Genomic DNA, 20,405 nt, shown 5'->3' with positions numbered 1-20,405 from the left:
ATGAAATGTCCTAATCTCTAACACACTTAAAAATATTCAAGACAGTGGGTGACCCTGGTTTTCCAAAGAAGGAGCACAATGAACATGGTTGAAACTTCACCTCAGAGGCTTTATGAAAGAAAGAGTGCAGTGGAAAAATTAGCACATAGCAAGTAGCTTGTGCTGTGTAGTGTGAGTCATGTCACGAAAGGTTTTGCCGGATGATAATAACTTGACCTTTGCATTCATGTTTTCAATCCTTTTATTTAATAGAACTCAGCAAAGTTTTTCTTCTGCTTAAACTACAAAAACAATCGCTAAAAATAATAAGTTAATGAAATCTTGAATAATATTCTTCTAAAAATAGTTGTCTTTACAATTTCTTTAGTTTCTTTTTAATATGGGTATGTACACAAAAATGTAAGTAGTTATATATGATGTTACAATATTTCTATTTCAAAAATTAAAATTGGTATATTTCGAGTGAATTTATATAAGTGAAATAATCCTAAGACGTATATTGAAAATGGGTGAAACTTCATCTTAACAACATTTTGTGCTCCTAGTAATTTAAATATCAGAGACTCTTTTTGAAGTAAACATTGTCATTTTCATCGAAAATCAATTGAAAAATAATTTCAAATTCATTTAACAACATGTTTAATGAGTATAGAGGATATTTTCCTATTAAATACGGATTTTCTTATAATTTATATTTTATAAAATCATGAACATATTTCAACTCCTCCTATACTTAAGTCGGAGGCTTACCTAGACCGGTGTATATTAGACTAGCATCTCTATCAATATCTTCTTTTATTGTATTTTAAAATATAATATACTAAAATATGATTTTTTTATTAGATCACTTTGTTCTATCAGTTTCAAAATATAATATAGTAAAACATAATTACTTTATCATGTTTTCTATCATATTTTAAATTTTAATAAACTAAAATATAAATTATTTCTTATTTCAATTTTAACAACATTCAGTATAAAGAATCATGAAAAAATCACTTTATCGTTAAAAATTAATTTCTTCCTTAAAAAAAATCTATCCATGGCCCAAATTATGAGCATCATCTAATTTAAACTAAGGGCACAACATGCCTGATGACATGTAAAGCCTAAGACACGTCATAAAGTAGCAGCCAAGTAGCATCATAAAGTAGCAGCATGCAACATGGCTTTTCTTCTTTTGGCCATTGACCACTCACGTCTAATATTTTATTAAGAGAATAAAATTCATCACCAGGAATCGATTTATGCTCTTAATAAAGATAAGAACAATGTAAAGAACTATCATCCCAACCAAAGCAAGTTCATTAATTTATTAAATTAAGATACTTATATTTATATAAAAAAAAAGTTTATATAATAGTAGGATATTTCAATTTGTCATAATATCCGTCTCTTCTATATTGGTACATCCTCTTGAATAGAATTACTTTTAACCATAAGTATTTTATAGTGATTCTTATATTGTATTTTCGTTTATCATTAATGAAATTTTCACACTTCTAGGATCTTTCACCCATGTTAAGCCAATTATCAAGACGAACAATTAGTTCTAATACCACTATTGGATCTTTGGAGGGGGATTATCGAGGAGATCCCACAACAATAATACCTGGGTCAAACTCTCATAAGGGATAGACACACACCTCCAACTCAAAACCTTAAAGTAATGTGTTTATGAGTCTTCTTTCTTATATGATGCTCAACTTTCTCATTTCTACTCAATTTGAGACTTAGACTCATACTTGGATTTCTAACATGATATGTTGAAAGATGACATTTTTTTTGTTGGCCAAGAAAGAGAGACATTGACCTGGAGTAGATTTCAAGTATTGTAGCAGTGTATGAACTGCAGTTAAATGTACGGTCAATGAATTCTTCATGTACTGACATAACTTGTAAACTTCAAAGATAATGTTTGACCTAAAAATAGTCAAGTACATAAGTCTTCCAATTAATCTTCTATATACATATAGTGTTTTAAATTGGGATTCATAGGTAGTATTTTTTACCTAAGAAACAAATATCATAAAGTAAATATAAATATTTTCTCTTACTTGAGGAAATACCTTTGCTACATCTAGCAATTTCCAAGCCTAATAAATATTTGAGAAGACCAAAGATCTCATTATCAATTGTGTGGTGTTATAACATAACAAAATCAGGGTCTGCTAGAATTACCTCACCATATAGAGCAACAAAATAACCAATGAAGAATCATAACCATGAGTGAATAGAGAGAGTACTCATTTTTAGATTATGTAAAATCATGTTGCAATAATATTAAGGAGAACTTGCAGAACCATTGTCTAGAGATTTGTCTTAATCCATATATATTTATTCAATTTGCAAACCAATCTTTTTGTTCTTGTCTTATAACATTGAGGAATATTCATGTATACTTCCTCAACTAACTCAACATTTAACAATTCATTGTTGATATCTAATTGTTGTAGGTTCCAATTTTTCAAACCAGCAATAGTGAATACGAGCCTTATAGAAGTAATTTTAGTCATTAGTCAGAAAGTGTATAAGAAATAAATCCCAGTCTATTATGTGTAACATTTGCCTGCTAACCAAACTTTGTATATGTCAAGTCAATCATCATTGTATTTCAATTTAAAAATTCATTTACATCTTATCCAATGTTTTTCTTTTCATAAAGAGACTAAAGACCAAATGTTATTACACTAGTATAAAATTTGGATTCCACAACCCATTTAACAATAGTTTTAAAGTCATCGTTGTAAGAAAGACGTGGCGGTAGTTTTGTAAATAAATACAACTTTTTAAGGATAGTTCGTTTAAAATCATTGTTAAAAGTCAAATAATTGACGACAACGGTTCAACCTAAAATTATCATTAAAAAAAATAATTAAGAGATGATCATGGTTCAACCTAGAACCTATTAAAAGTCATAAGAAATAAAGACGGTCCCATATAGGAATGTTGTTAAAAGTAAAAGAAAATAGAAATGAAGATATTTTTTTATAGAATCATTGTTGTTCCCTTTATTTTTACAAAAAATAGTGAAATTTGTGTGCTCTAGTCATTTTCTTCTCTGTTTTCGTTCTTTTTTCTCTCATACTAATAGAACTTCAAAGCTCACTGTCGTTGCCCACCAGTTATCATGTCCTTGCTTTGTCACTATTTGTGTTGCCTTCACTTATGTCTCGTGTTGTAACACTTGCTCCAACCCCTACCAACACCCTTGCTACCTCCTAATGCACTTGTTACCACTTTTGCCATCGCCCTTCACACCTGTTGTAGCTCCTACCATCGTCGCACTTTGTTTGGTCTATAGGTTGTACAATTTGTACCCCTTGTAGCCTTTAGACTAACAAAATGGATGGAATGACATAAGGAGTAAATTTGTTTATGGAGGATGATAAAGTTATGACATAAGCTAAACATCCAAAAGCTTTTAATGATTGATAATCAAGTTTGGATTTATATAAAACCTAGTAAGGTGATTTATGTTGTAATATCGAAAAAGAAATCTTATTAATTAGAAAGGCAACTGCAAAAATACACTCCTTAAAATTGAAATGACAACTTAAATTGAATAAATAAAGTCTGAGCCACGTTTAATTGATATTATATTTTCTTTGAACTATTGAGTTTTGTTCAACCAGATTAGGAGAAAATATTTGTCATCATAAATATGCTTACTATATACAATATATCAAATTATAATTGAAACACCTTATTGAGTGAAGTAAAGATAATCTTCTAAATTAGAAAAAGAATAAATTTAAAAATTAGAAATAAAAAATTATGTAAAATATAACAGGAATGTCATTATTAAAAAATCGAAAAACACATAACAATATCTAAATCTAGAATATTAAACACAACATTCTTATGAGAATTGGTATAAAAAACCAATATTTACTAGTATTAAATAAAATAAAATTACAATTATTCTATGAAAAAATTAAAAAAAAAAATAACACATACAATCTTCCATAAGATTACCACGACAATCTTTCTAAAACATATTCTCGATAAAAAAAAGGTTATTTTTAAAAAATGTAATTGGAAAGACATTACGAACCATTAAAACAATGATAAATAACAAGTTAAAATTGAATTAAGATACATAAAAAAAATATTATAAAATATCAACATAGGAGAAAATTCAACAAGGTTGATAACTAATATAGAAATATCATATTAATATTTAACTACATTTCATGTTACTTGAAATTCACTCCAAATCAAGATCTTTTTTCTTACCAATAACAAATATCTTTCAATATATATGCAGACTGAAATAATTATTTAAACATTAGGTTATCAATCACTCATTTCTATTATATGATTTTTTAAATTTTTTTTAAATTTTGTGAAACAATATACTATGTTTAAATTTTAAGCTGACTAAGAATATTGTGTACTATAACGATTATTTAAACAGAAATTTAAAATCTTAATTGACACAGCTATATTTTTCTAAAATAATAAATTTATCGTATATCTTCCTTGTAACTCCAATCAAAATATATAAATATTGAATTATCATTTTATTCTTAAGTTTAAGTTTGTTCAAAATTAACTTTTCACATTTATATTTTCATATCAATATCGAGCATTACTATTTACATAAGTTTCTCCTCATGGTGTTTAATAAGTTTCTCCCATAGTGTTTTTAATCATTTTATCAGCAAATTAGAGATCTTAACATTTATTCTTAAAGAAATATTAAAACTAAATAGATTAGATATTAAAAATATTATATAATCCATTAATTATTTTGTTTTCTTTTTATTTTTGTTATTATGTATAGTTTCTTTTAATAAAATATACTTGGATATTTCATTATTGAATTCTCCTATTTATTTATTTTTTCGATAATAAAAAATAAATTCAACCTTTAACCTTTCGGGGATAACCTTCCCCTCTTATCTAAATTCAAATTCAAATTCGGAGAAAAAAGGGTGGATTAGGCACCAACTAATTTTGAGAAATAAAGATCTGACAATTAAAAATAAAATAAAATTATAAAATATAAATATATAAATAGAATACAATTTTTATTTTACAATTTAATTTTAAGATACTTTTTAAACATTTGAATAAAATAAAATTATAATATATAAATTAAAACAAAGAATACAATCTTCACTTTGCAATATTCTATAACATTGACTAAAAAAATCAAATTAGAATACAATCCTCACTCACTTGGGACTTATACATAAAAGTTTTAAATATAAAAACATTTAGGAAGATGATATCAAAGTCAATTTTTAAGAAATAAAGTTTGCAAACCTAATAATAACAATAATAACAAATATAAATTTATAAATAAAAAAAACACTATTTGCTATCATTAAAAATTTAATATATATGAAATTATATAATTAAGAAACATCAATCATGTGATTCGTTTTGCCACTATCATATCCAACAAACTTCAACTCCATTGGGCTCATGCTAGCACGGCCCACGCACCAGTTTGTAATGAAATTTTGGCCCAAAAAATCAATGTTCTACACGCATCATTTCTTTTCGTAGTTTAAATTCTTCAACTTCATTTCTTGATTAATGAAAGGTTACCCACTCCCGTTTTTTTTCTCTTACATTCAATTTACTACTAAATAAACTATTACTTTATTATAATATTTTATTTATATTATTGTAATTAAATATTTTATTATGAAAAGAAATTGTAAAGTGTCAAATAAAACTTTTCCTTTTCTAAATACATTCTCCAAGCAGTTTGATCAAAAAGAAAACAAGCTAGGTAATGAAATAGAAAAAAAAGGATAGGATGAAAATGAAATAAAAGAAATCAGATTAAATGATAAAAATATAACTAGGTATAACTTTTATGGATATATTTAGTATAATTAGTTACCCATTTGATTAAAATCCAAAATTTTATCAACTTTTCTAACTTCCATGAATTTATGAGGAAAAAATGATCTCTTTTAAAAGAGAGAGGGAGAGAGAAAAGGAAAGTAACTAGCCCGTTTAAGGTTGTATAAAGTGAGGAAACTTTCAGCACTTTTAGCTATGGACATGATCACGGGGAAGTGGTGTTAACGGCAAGAATTAACTGTGCATGTTTTGTACAAACTCAAACATAGTAACAGACAGAAGGAAAAGTATTATATATTTACACCAGTCATATATAATAACCTTAGCTTCTGCACAACACAAAACACAAACCCAGAAAAACAGTGGGGTTTGGAAGATAACTAGAGAAGAGTGTCAGTTAAAAGCAGTTGTTGGAAGCACGAGAGAGAAGAGCTGGTCGAGATCAGGCGGGTGGAAGTACCCATTCTTGGGCGCCTCCCTTTTCATCCCAAAAGAAAAAGGCTTCTTCTTTGGGGGCGGCGGGGGCGCCAACGCCGCCGGTATACGGCAGTCCCAGCGGTCGGGGGTGGAACAACGGCCGTTGGTGTCTTTCTCACCACCGTTCATGTTGGCGATGAAATTACAAACTCAGAGGGAATGGAACAAGTGGAAGAAGATGAGTAGTGAGTGGTTTTTGGTGTATTTATAGTTATTATATATGTTTATTTATGTGTATAAAGAGAGAGGGTGGTTTTGAAAATTGAAAAGTGGAGAATTTATGGTAGGGTGTTCTGGAAGTTGCTACCGGAGAATAGGGGTATGTGGTTGTGGAGGTGACACGTGGCGCAATGTCTAATACGTGTCGCCAATAAATGAGATGAGAGAGGGATTTGCATTTTGCAGGTGCGCGCCTACTCTTTCACTTCACCGCCTCCTCCAAATGCACACAAGAAAAGAATGTTTCTATCATATATTTTTATTTCATCAATTAATTAGAGTAAAAAGAAAGTGATTCTTAATTTTTGGTAGGAAGAAAAATATAAACCCTCCAAAATTAAGGTCAAATACAAACTATAAGAGTGTTGATTCTATTTTTTATTTTAACTTTTAAAATTTAAAGGTTTTTATACTATATAAAATAAAAGATTTCATTCTTTTATTAGAAACAGTTCATTTACATTCAATTAAAAAAAATCTAAGGAAGAGAAGGATTTATTTTAAATATTTTTATACTGATCTGTCTATTTAATAGATATTATGTAATTCTTGATTTACTTATGAAGTTTTACTATGTAAACTATTATTATAAAGTTATAATTAAATATTATTTGAATTTTAATCATTTTTAGTTAAATAAATAAGTATTTTTTGAACCTTAATTATTTATTATTTATGATTAAATATCTTGAGTATTGTTCTGGATGTAATCACTTTTAATTAAACAAATAAAATTCAAATTTTTAGATTAGTTAATAAATATAAATAGTGTTTAGAGTTTTCAAGAATAAAGCTCAGGAATTGCTTAAAGATTTCAATAACAATGTTAATGTTAGTTTAGTTATTTTCATCAACCTTTTTTCTCTAGTTATTATCGTCAAGATTTTTTCTCAAGGATATTTTTTATTTACAAAGGATTAGAAGAAAAAGTTATTAAGAATATTCTTTAGTGGTGATGTGTTTTATTAAATTTCTTCTTCTTTAACTTGTGTTTGTCCATGTTAGGCGAAAAAATGTATTAAATGGTATTTATATAACATTAATTATATATTTTTTCTTCAAACATTATGATATATTGTATGATTTATAAGCCTAAATCAAATACTTTTTATCCAAATTGAAATGAAAAGTAGGATAGTACATGATAGAATTATTATTATTAAAATATTTTAATTTAAGGTTGTATTAAATTATTTATATAAGAGATATAAGACATCTTTATGCATTTTTATTAAAAAAAATTAAAATATATACCTACATAAATTACAATTATTTATTAATATATTAATAATATTTCATAAATATAATCTTTTCCATTTCATAGATAAAAATTTTCCCGTGCAAGACCCGTGTTAATAACATAGTGATTTATAAGTCTAAGTCAAATACCTTTTATCCAAATTGAAATGAAAAGTAGGACCGTACATGATAGATATTCAGTCTTTTTAGAATGGATGTTGGTGTGGAGTAGCTTTAGTACATTCTTCAGTGAGATTTTTGAAGTCGACAAGTTTTCGCATGATCCTCTTGTAAGATGGAAGAAACAAACATTTTATGCATATAACACACACGCATGTATGCTCACACGCACGCACGCAGGTACGCTCACACACACTCGCACTCACACACACATGCACGACACACACGCGCACACACGCATACACGCACGCACACGTACACGCACAAAAGAAATAACACGAGATTTTTTTAACTTAATTAATTCTCAAATGTTTATTTTAAAACATCTATAGAATAGTGGAGATTTCTAAAACTCATGGTATTTTGTGGAGGTTCTAAAACCCATGACATTTTACGAAGACCATAAAATCCATGAGATTTTATAAGATTTTGAAATTCATGATATTTTACGGAAGTTCTGAAACCTATAGTATTTTATGGAGGTTTTGAAAGGTATTTTACGATCATTTTGAAACTCATGCTACTTTATAAAAGTCTTAAAACATATAGTATTTTACGAAAATTTTGAAACACATAATATTTAACAGAAAATTTTGAGAAAAGTAATATTAACTAAATTTTTTTGTTTTATTGATTATAATCATTACTAAAAATATACTAGTAATATATTTTTACGTAAAATAAATTATGTAGATGGCATTAATATTTTTAGTTTGATATTTACATTTATATGCATATGTAAGCGTTCTGCGATGCACCTGTAAACGGCTTTAAATCTCTTCATTATTATAACTTAATATTAAATTATAAAAACTTATTATAAGTACTTAAAAAAAATAAGAATAGCCCACAAATCTAAAACTGGGCATGCTGTTTAAAATGCCCCAACAACTTGGGTACTGTTTTTATGATGTGCTGTTAGCAGCTTCTCCTTCACGTGGGTTACTGTCTAAAAGTAAAATAAAACAAAATTAATTCTTCATTTTCTTTTTTCTTTTTTATTATTTTATTATTATTATTCATTTGAGAGCAGAGCCGAAAGTAAAGAAGAAAGGGTGCAATGCATGTTAAAGCTTGAAGACAGAAACGTGTCATCATGGTAATGGACAACGTGGTACAAGTCAAAAATGTTCCCAACACCTTTGACTTTTCTTTTCTTTTACTTTTCTAGTTATGCACTAATCTTTCAACACAGTTTTTCACGTCACAGATCTCACAAACGCTTACACTTGACGCCATTCTATCTACTTCTATTTCCACCCTCTCTTCTCTACTATCTGCTTCTGCTAGCCATAACCATTTTTAACACAGAAAGTGAGTTTTATGATCCTTACAATACCTAGATATTCTTCATTTTTTAGTCTAACATTCTGCAATGGTTCCTTCTTTTGCATGTAGTTGAGCCTGCTATAGTCTGAAATGGAAAACGGGGATCAGTTCCAGGGGATTTCCAAGAAGAAATACGATTGTCTTTTATTTGGTAAGTCTTAACTATTCATGGAGACTTTCCCACTCTAACATGCTGGCTTCATTCTGTGCTACGGTGATATTGATAACTTGTTTTCAGATCTTGACGATACCCTTTATCCTCTGAGTTCTGGTTTGGCTGAGCAAGTTAAGAAAAATATCCAGGGTAATGACTTCACCTTATTGAATATGTGATTACTTTAATGTGTGTGGATTTCGCTGAATTTCTTTATTTCAATGGGTTGTACAGTGTACATGCTTCAAAAACTTGGGATACCAGAGGCTAAAGTTCCTGAATTGTGTTTGTCCTTGTATAAGACTTATGGTACAACCATGGCTGGTCTCAAGGTACAAGTATACAAGTAATTGAACTTTTATTGTATGTTAAAAGGCATTTTCATTTTTATTGGTTTATTCAGATGTGATGCGAACTAATCAATCTGAATCACTGCTTCTTTCTCTTTCACCAGGCTATAGGCTATGACTTTGACTATGATAACTTTCATGGGTAACTGTCTCTCTACATATGAGATTTGTTCCATTTTTCAATTTATTTTTGTAATAGTTAGAATTAAATCATGTGAAATATAACAAGTACCAAGGACTATTTTGTGTTGAGCAGCTTTGTTCATGGGACATTGCCATATGATCTACTGAAACCTGACCCTGTTCTGAGGGGAGTTTTGCTAAGCTTGCCTGTCAGAAAAATTGTGAGTTTCTTTGTTCTTATTTAATAATGAACTAAATAGGACTTGATTCATAAATGTCTCTCCAGAATAATACTGGTGTCATGTTTTTTTCCAAGATTTTTACAAACTCAGACAAGGCCCACGCTAGTAGAGTGCTTCACAGGCTTGGATTGGAGGATTGCTTTGAAAGAGTTATAAGCTTTGAGACCCTGAATTCCTCCAATGAAGATGGCAGTGAATATAAACCAAGTTCCACAGAGATTTTTGATTTTTATGAGTACATTCACAGGCCTAATTCTGATGTAGTGCTTCCAAGGACCCCAGTTGTATGCAAACCCTTTCAAGATGCATTTGAAAAGGTTTTCAATATGGCAGATATTGACCCTCCAAGGACAGTAAGATCACCAATACTTCTTTTCCCTTCTCTCTCTAATACTAAATCTACCTTTGTTTTGTGTCTTTTGTATCAAAGAATACCACTTATCAGTTTCTTACAAACTAAATTATGTAATTTTGTTTTGCTTTTCCAGTTATTCTTTGATGACAGTCTCCGCAATTTACAAACGGGCAAATCCTCAGGCCTTCACACAGTCTTGGTCAGTAACAAAACACTAGTCATAGAACATTAGTTTTTTCTTGTTGCCTAATGGTAATGGTTTCATTGGGGGAATCTTGACCATTTATGCATGTACATTTCTATGTTCTTATACATCACAATTTAAATAATTTATGTAGAAATTGAATTTAAGTGTGAATTATCCAATGTGACATATGCAGGTGGGTACTTCTGTTAAAACTACAGGAGTGGATCATGCCTTAGACAGCATCCATAATATGAAGGAGGCATTTCCAGAACTGTGGGAAAGCGATGAGAAGGCTGAAAGTGTGGAGTGTTCTAGAAAGGTTTCGATTGAGACATCAGTAGTAGCTTAAACTTGTGGTGTCTGGTACTGTACTGTGAATTGGACAATTTCATATATTTATATAACTAAAATTTTATTCCCCATTTCTCCACTCCTTTTGGAAATGTGTAAAGATTTTTGAAAACAGACGAAAACTCCCTGAGAAGCATTCCTCAATTATACTCTATGCAACCCTTAAGGCCAAAATTCAGTAAATTACACGCAAATGTATGACTATGCTAAGAATAGACTAATTCTTTTGAATACACTTTACAATTGTTTGAATTTTTATTTAATAATTTTTCTTGTGTTTTTCATATTTTAATCGATGAAGATGTGTTAAGAATGCATGATGCATGTTAATACTACTGTTCTTGATGTGGAGCTTAACTGGTTGACTAAAGTGCCTTAAGTGTTGCTTTATTGGTAGATGTAGTTGCATTTGAATCAAACACCAGCTTTTCCAAAGCTCCAGGGGACGCAGTATTTGTTGGCTTCGAGTCAGAATTATTGATTTCTGTCATATTGTTTGCTCTAACTCTGGAAGCAATGTTTGTTCAACTGCTTCTGATGAGGCTTTTCCATCCAATCGTCTTGCAAAACCAGAGAATGAAATGAACCGGGCAATCTTACTGAAATGTGAACAATATAGTTATAAACTGCTGATGAAGCTTTTCACTAAATAAAACTGAACAAATTGAAAAGAGCATCTTCCAACATACGATTGAAGAATGACTACCTTCCAAGGTTGTCAAACTCTTGGGTGGGTTAACTCGTAAACCCTTACAAGTTTAAGAGTCAGGTGAAGGTTGGCGAGTCAACTCGGGAGTAAATTCGTTTTTTATTAAGCCCGAAATTGATTCGGTCAAACTCGCCAAACTCGCGAGTTTAAGGTCGAGTCACCGAGTTGCGTAAAATGGGTCCAAAACGGTGTGTTCCTTGTGATTATGTTAGATTTTTTAGGGTTTTACTGCTCGTCGCATCGTATCGCTGGTCGTCGCACCTCACCTCGCCGTGATATTCGTTATTTTAGGGTTAGATGATTTCCTTAGAGAATTAGATGAATGAGACTTTTAAACTATAATATTTGTGTTGTTTTAGTTATTTTATTGGTGTATGAACTTGTTTATTTTAATATTATGGATTTGGTATCATGAATTATTTTATTTTTATTAAATTTTTTATGTGAAGTAGACTCTTACGAGTCTGCAAGTCGGGTTTACGAGTTGGGTGGTTTACTGGGCTCCCACGAGTCACAGGAGACTCTTGAGTATGATAACCTTGCAACCTTCATATACATGCCAACCTTCCTCGTATTTTGAGAAGTTTCTTTAGAAAAGACAAAGATTACTATGGACAAAACTAATTTTTTTGTCCTTTTAGGTGTCATCTTATTTCTATTCAAAGAATCTATAAAGAGTAAGTATTTCAATTTCTTTTACAATAAGGAGAAAAACATGTTTGTCCAAGTAGTTTAAGAACTATTTTTTGAAGTGATGTGCATGAGCTTCATAAACAATCCACCATGATTTTGCGTCTATCCTTTAAAGAGTCAACATCAGCAAAAATTTCTCTTCCACATGAAAAATTTGCAAACTTTATATTTACATGTCTCCTTATATATGCATCATCAAAGTACCTCTTAAAACATTTATTCCTTTCATGAGTAAGTTTCACATCTTGGACAAGTCTTTGTATTCATTTAGCCATGACATGACTACCAAAATGATGAAGGTTCCATGTTCGTAAGTAGTCATATCCATATCTGTTTGTCTCGGAACATCATAAATAAGGATAGGAAATGCATGTAATCAACCTTCATCCATCAATTATCAGTCAAAAAATTTTATTTCCCAAATTTTGCCATATCCACATTATCCTCTCCGAAAAAAGACCATTCATCACTAATAATCATCTCTTTGAGTCCTTTTTTCAAACTTCTAAACCTTTATAGCATGACTATGGTTGAAGCAAATTTTGTTGGAGTAATAGAAAGCAACTTCGAGTTAAAGTTATTGAACATTGATAATCTCATAGAGTGTCCCACGATAAAGTCTTTAATAAAGGTAACATCATCAACAATTTGTGAGATTCAAGAACATAGTTAATAAGTATCACTATTTCTTCCGATACTTTTTGCTGCACAACTATTTTTCAATACAAAATTCAAGATCACTGCACAAGGAGTTCAATAGATTGAAAGAAATTATAATTCTATGAGCATACACATTGTCTTACATACAACTGCATTATCAATTAAAAATTATATTACATTTTTCGACCCAACATCTATAATTATATCTCTCGTGTGTTTAGCAAAAAATCTTTGTTCTTTATCCCACGAGATCCATCTTTTGACTTCAAAAACATTGGTCCATTAAGAGTGATAGCCATAAAATTGATAAGTGATCATCTTTGAGGATCACTCCACACATCACTAACAATTGTTGTCACACATATACCAACATAAAAGAAAGACAACAACTAAACTTTCATCATTTTCTGAGATAGTAAACTCAATATTAATGAATCGTTGTACTAAGAGTAGCACATCTCTTCATTCTTTTACTCATTCTTTAAATTCAAGGTGATATATTATATAATTAGATTATTTTATAATTATATTTATTATGTATATATTATTTATAATATCATAAATTTATAATATTATGTTAATTTATGTTTATACAAGGTTATCAAACTTGTGGAAGTTCGATAAAGTCGACTTATAGACCTGACTTGTAGACTCGTAAAAGTCTACTTCATATAAAACATTTAATAAAAAAATATTTATATATAAATTCATATAAAAATTCAATAAAAAAGTATATTCATATACCAATTCCATAATATTAAATACATATATTAAATATATTTAAAGCATAATTATATTCACTTTGACCAGTTCCACATTTGGAAAGTAATTCCACAACTTTACTATACTAAAACACCAAAATCAAAATAATACAAAATAATTGCATCCCAATCTTATTTAAAAAAAATGACTCAATGACTTAAAAATCACTGCATTATCAATTATAATTTATATTACATCTTTCGACCCAACATCTATAATTACATTTCTCGTGTGTTTAGCAATAAAATCTTTGTTTTTTATCCCACGAGATCCATTTATTGACTTCAAAAGCATTGGTCCATTAAGAGTGATAGCCATAAAATTGATAAGTGGTCATCTTTGAGGATCACTTCACCCATCACTAACAATTGTTGTCACATATATTTGATTCCATGAATTTTTTTTTTATAGGTTGCATAAGGTTTTCTACATAACTTATCTCTTTCGAAAGTAAGTAACCTGTCAAATTATTATATATTGGTGGTATATATCCACTAAGATTATAAGTAGTATTTGTATAAGAAAATGCACTTTTATAATAAAGACTTGAAAATTAATTAAATGAAATAAATTATATAAGTGCATTTTCTTATGTGACTAATATTTCTAATCTTAATGGATATATATATATATATATATATCACAATATATAATAAATTGACAGATTATTTACTTTCGGAAGAAAGAAGCCATGTAGAAAATCTACTACAACCTATAAGAAATTCACAAAATCATAAAGACGAGACAAATGTTAGTAATGGGGGAAATCATCATCAAAGAAGACCACTTATAAAGTTTATGGCTATCACTGATAGTGGACCAATGTTTTTAAAGGCAATAAAGGGATATAGTGATATGAACAATCAACAACAAATCATAAAATTAGAATTTCTCAATCCCTCAAACCCCCAGTCGCGCATCGTAATAACACAACCTATTAACAAACCCTAAAATAAAAATATCTCAATCCCTCAAACCCACATTCGCGCACCGCAACAACACAGCCTATTAAAAATTCTCAATCCCTTAAACCCACAACCACACACCACAACCAACTCGCATAGGGCTTGTGTATCCGCTTTTTTTTATTTTTATCATATAATAAATGTGATACCATTAAGCAATAAACAAAAATTCATCCTCAATTTTTAAAGTGAGGTGTGGGAAGCGTGAAGCTAAAGCACAACCTTACTGAAAAGGTTCGCCTTTTCATGAGACAATCCAAAACTCTCAAAATCTCTGAAATATATAATATTATGTTAATATCAAATTGCAATGATAAGGTTTATTTGTAAATCCCCTAAATAAACACATTAAGTCTCTATGCTCTCCTCTTTCTCCCTCTTCCATCTCTCCAATATTCTTTCAATTCCAGAATCACCTTGAAGTACATAATAAAATTGGTCTAACAATTTTTTAAATTTTAAATTTTGAAAAAAAAAATTAAAAAATGATTTTTTGAAAATTTTAAATTTTGAAAAATTTGAAGTATTTCAAAAAGGTTTAGGGTTTGAAATTTTGAAAAAAATTAAAATTTAAAAGAAAATAGGAAATGACGCAGTGTCCATAATAATGAAATAAAATCAAATATTGATATAAGATAAAATAGGAAAAATACTAATCTTTACCTACATTCTTTTGTCGATGTAGAAGCGCATGCAACTTTTTTTCGATGATTAAATACACACTGAATCCAGATTACACATCGCTCTTAACAAAGTCCTTTCGCATTGGAACCTTGCGCTTGGGGGTAAGCACGACAATGATAGGAACACGCACATGAAATCATGCCTTGGGGTCCAGTGTCTTTCTCTTTCTACGTTCATCTTACCGATTTTCTCCCTGTATGAAGATTGTGTGAGTAAATCAGATTGAAAATAACTTTTCCGTAAAACATGAGGAAATGAGAAAATACTGTTCCGTATGATTTTATTTAAATCTATAAAATTGTTTCTAAAAAACGTCTTATGATAAAGGACTTTCATCACTTACCATTTGCCTGAGTCCTTCTTATGCCTCTAGTCACATGTTTCAATCACAATTTCTTAAGAAAAATGTCAAATTAGTGTTTCACAAATCGAAATACATATAAAGAGAATTACCGATTGTTGATGGTGCCCACAACTCCTTTTGTTAATTCCTTCCCCTCCATCTAGTCACAAACTTCAATTACAATTTCATAAGACAAGTGTCAAATTAGGGTTACACAAAGATTAATCAAAACATAAAAAAAAGAAAGAGAAGTGAGAATGAAAGTATGTTTCTACATGAAAAAAGAAAGGAAAAAGAAAAGAAAATGGGAAGTAGAGTGGGTACATACATTTTTCATAAAATATTTGTACATACATTTTTCATAAAATATTTCAAATAAAAATTGTTTCCAATTTTTTACCTAATATCTTTAAAAAAATTGAAAATTTAAAAGTTTTGAAATTTTGAAAATTTTAAAGTTTTGAAAATTTTGACAATTTAAAAAATTTTAAAATTTTTCAAAATTTGAAAGGTTTGATATTTTAAAAATTGAAAATTTTAAATTTTAAAATTTTTGAAAAATTAAGAAATTACACAATGTCCATAACAGTGAAATAAAATATAAAATTTATATAAAAATAAAATAGGAAAAAAATTGAATAAGTAAAGAGAAAAATCTCATTTATATATAGGTATAGATATGTATAGATGATTGTGTAAATCAATGATACAATAATAAACAATAATATATATCTATCATAAAGATTTTATAAATTATGATTATCAGATTCCATACATAAATTATAATAGATTGAGACACTTATCTTGATCTATGATAGTTTCTTTAAATTTTTTTTACTTCATCTGTCTCTTGACAATTTTGTTTTTGTCACATCTTTTTTAATGACCAATAATAAAACAACCTTCTTTGCGGGCAGAGAACATAATGTTATTTATATTCTTTTCTAATCTCCATCAGATTAACTTTTCATTAAAAATCATAATATATTTATCAATTAACCAATAATTCTTTATTTTATTAAATCATATTTAGAGTTAAAATTGAAAAAAATAGTAAGTGACTTACCATATATTTCGAGGAGTAGAAGACGAGTCGAAGTGCCTGAAAGTGAGAAAGAAATAAGCAAACACAAATAATGGCAATAATCACGATCCAGTCACATGAAAATTGTAATCGGACGAGAAATTGTAATTGAACGTTACGATACCTATGACGAATGACGAGAAAAATATAAAAGGAAAGTTGCGTTCCAGAAGAACACGGTCACAGCAATTTATAGGTTGGGACTAAGAATGCTTCGGGTTTTCTGCGTGCAATATCTATCTTGTGGGCCGATCAAAGCGAAGTATTATTTTATGGGCCGGCCTGTTTGAGGCGGGCTTTTCTTCATGCACTCCACGTTTTGGTGAAAGGATGAAGCTATTCGTGTAGACATTAAAATAATAAATAAAATAAATAAGTAATACTAAAAGAAAGAGTGTTTAACTTTTATTTATTTTTTCTGAAATTAAATCACTTAAATTTTCATTTATTCCTATTTTACTACTTTTTACTTTTTCATTTTTCATACCTAATTCAATCTCATCATTATATCATGCGCTCCATTTCCCTCCCTCTTTTTTTTTCCTCGCTTTCATTTATCACTAAAGAGTGTATATTGTGTAAGAATTTGAAAGATTGTTTAGATAAAAGGGTGTTATAATAAATTTGTGAGAAGGAGTTATTGAAGTTTGTAAGTAATTGAATGGTAGTAGTAAATTTAGAAGTTATTTTAAGATGTAAAATGTAAAATATTTGAATAATAAATTATGATATGTAAAAATAAAAAATTGTTACGTAAAAATAAATAATTGAAATATTCAAATATTTTAAAAAATATAATGCAAAATAATTGTGTATTAAATTGAAATAATATTTACATTTATTATTTTATATAACTATACATATTTTATTTATATTATAATTTTATTTTATTGTTATAATTATTTATAATTATATATTGTTATTAATAGTATAACTAAATATTTTTGTTGGATAAATTTATGTAATATTTAATTTATAGAATAATTAATATATTTTAAAAATAAAAATAAGAACATTTATAAAGTATGAATAATTAATCTATTTTGATTTTGTACAGAATATTTGAATTAATCTATTAATACTTATTTTAAGCTTTTAAAACTTAATAAAAAAAAAACAAAAACACCAACGTCAGAATCGATTATCGGTTATACCTTTTTATGATAAAAGTGATTCTCGGTTATACCTTCACATGACCAAATTTATTATGAACTTATCTAAAAATTGAAAATTGATTTTGTCTTGTATTGAATTTAAGGTATAGGATTTCAGTTTGGAATTTATGATTTAGAGTTTTGAATTTATGATGTGAGTTCATTAGGGGGGAAATCCATTTATGACACTTTTCAAGAATTTGATCAAGATTCTATCAGCAATTCAAGAACACAAATCAAGAAACTCATGGGAAACTCATTTCAAGAACATGAACCGAGTAAAACATCAACAAGTAATTTCAACCGATTAAAATAAGAACTAATGACAAACTATTGATTAGAAACATTCAATAGCAACATTTGACCGATTGAAAATCAAGAACAAGAAACAAAACATATGAAAATCAAGAACAAGAAACAAAACATATTTTAGAGCTTTTATATAAAATGGGTATGGAAGAAGAAGATGAAGAGTTGAAGAAACTTATGTGGTTGAAGACAATGAGAGTGATCACGCCACTTGGATGGTGGAAGGCTCCAAGATGAGTGAGAGTGCCGCCACTTGAGGATTCCCAAAACTCAGAAGATGAGACAAAGAGAATGAGAGCAAGTCTCACAAAAAATCACTCAAATTCTAGAGAGTAACCTCACTTTCAATTTCAATATTCAACTTTCAATTTATGTTTACAAAAGCAAGACTCTTCTTTATATAGGCATAGAGGTCCGGTCATGAAAAGGTAAAAATACATGAAGAGTTGTAAATGAAGTCACTTTCTTATTTTAAAAAAGTGACTTTTCCTACTACTTCTCTTTTAATGTTCTATCTTGAAACTATTCTAAAAATATTACAAAAGATATTAAATGGGTTTGGGCCTCATATTTTGAGAAGACTAATAAAAAGAACTTTAAATATTTTGGACCTTGTCCATTTCGTCTATTGATGAAGTCCTTATTTCCTTGTTGAGATAACCCTTCAAGTATAACATCCTTAATCATCTTTATGAATTTTTGGGTTACATAAAATTCATTTTTTCTTTCCTTCGTTAACCGAAATCGATACTCATAAAATTTTATTTTACAGAAAATCGATTCCTCATGCACCAGACAATCTTTAAGTCATTACCACTTTAAACCATCTAATAAATACAGTTTGTATTTAAAAAAAAAAAATTATTTTAACTAAAAAGAATAAGTTTTTCACCACATCAATGAAATTGCTTTTCAGAAATTTGAATAAAAATCATTCCTTAAAAATCTTGGTTCATTTCACGATTTCAGATTTCCACCAATAAATTAAAAATTCAAATTCTATTATGAGGCTCCCACACTCTCTTAAATGACGTGTATGTGTCGAACACACTACTCGTAAGACACTTATTGGTAAAGTGTCAAATTCAAAAAATATTTGTTGAATTTCTGACATTTTAGCATGATTCTAACACAATTTAAAAAATAATAAATACATTAATTTACTAAAAATTTAAAAAATTAGTATTTCAAATTTATTTTAAAAAAATGGGTGAAGAGTATTTTTTTTAAAAAGGCCTGTATTATATGACGACTTAATGATTTTAATTGTTTTTACTTATAGCAAGCGGATAACTAATATATTATAAAAAAAAACAGTTTCTTTGAAAATATAGAATAATACATATATAAATATATATTAATATAATATTTTAATACAATAGAAAAGACTGTTCTACAATTATTTTAGATAAATATAAAATATGACTCATAAGAAAATAAAATTATGACATTATTTTTTTAATTATTTTGATAATTCACAAAAAAAGTATCCCATTTAATCAATTTTGATATTATTTATAAATATTACAATATACAAATTTTTATTTTTTACTGTTATTAATTAGTAACGAATCAAAAATTACAATTTTTACTTGGTGAAAATTAATAGCCTTCACACAAAAAATAATTAAATTTATGTATTAATTAGATAATTAGTTAATTCAAGAAAAAAAATTATTATTTTTTTCTCTCTCGTATTAAACGTATTGTGTCACTAATTATCTTTTACTTGTATAATTTTATTTTTTTTTGACAGAAAAAAAACGGAATGAAATTTGATAAAGAAAAGGTATTTGTTGACAAACATGTTTGTGGCAATTAATTTATCATAAAATGATTTAACAACACTAACTTGATATCATTAAAAAAAAGCTAAAATTTTACATTTTTATTCATAGTTTATATTACAGAAAAGAATTTATAAAATGTAAAATAAATTGAAACAAATATCCTCAACTAACTTCATAAACTGATAAATTCTACCATTGAAGATTGATAAAACTAAAAATC

General features: G+C 28.3%; 1 protein-coding gene across 1 annotated transcript; it reads left to right on the top strand.

Moving 5' to 3' along the window:
• The first annotated feature begins 9,114 nt into the window (after positions 1-9,114).
• LOC137817067 (uncharacterized protein C24B11.05) lies at positions 9,115-11,111 on the top strand. The gene is made up of 9 exons (XM_068620291.1): positions 9,115-9,255; positions 9,340-9,421; positions 9,509-9,574; positions 9,659-9,756; positions 9,879-9,916; positions 10,031-10,118; positions 10,214-10,492; positions 10,628-10,693; positions 10,875-11,111. The coding sequence occupies exons 2-9, from the start codon at positions 9,361-9,363 to the stop codon at positions 11,028-11,030; spliced, it is 852 nt and encodes a 283-aa protein (XP_068476392.1). The 5' UTR covers positions 9,115-9,255; positions 9,340-9,360; the 3' UTR covers positions 11,031-11,111.
• Positions 11,112-20,405: the final 9,294 nt, after the last annotated feature.

This window comes from Phaseolus vulgaris, unplaced genomic scaffold (genome assembly GCF_000499845.2).
Source record: "Phaseolus vulgaris cultivar G19833 unplaced genomic scaffold, P. vulgaris v2.0 scaffold_15, whole genome shotgun sequence".
Lineage (NCBI taxonomy): Eukaryota > Viridiplantae > Streptophyta > Magnoliopsida > Fabales > Fabaceae > Phaseolus > Phaseolus vulgaris.
Note: the sequence above shows the minus strand (reverse complement) of the source record. Positions and strands in the feature narration are given on the sequence as shown.

Coding starts and splice junctions, on each gene's coding strand:
- LOC137817067 (XM_068620291.1), top strand. CDS start 9,361: ATGGAAAACGGGGATCAGTTCCAGGGGATTTCCAAGAAGAAATACGAT. Junction 9,575..9,658: donor AGTTAAGAAAAATATCCAGG/GTAATGACTTCA, acceptor TGGGTTGTACAG/TGTACATGCTTCAAAAACTT. Junction 9,757..9,878: donor CAACCATGGCTGGTCTCAAG/GTACAAGTATAC, acceptor CTCTTTCACCAG/GCTATAGGCTATGACTTTGA.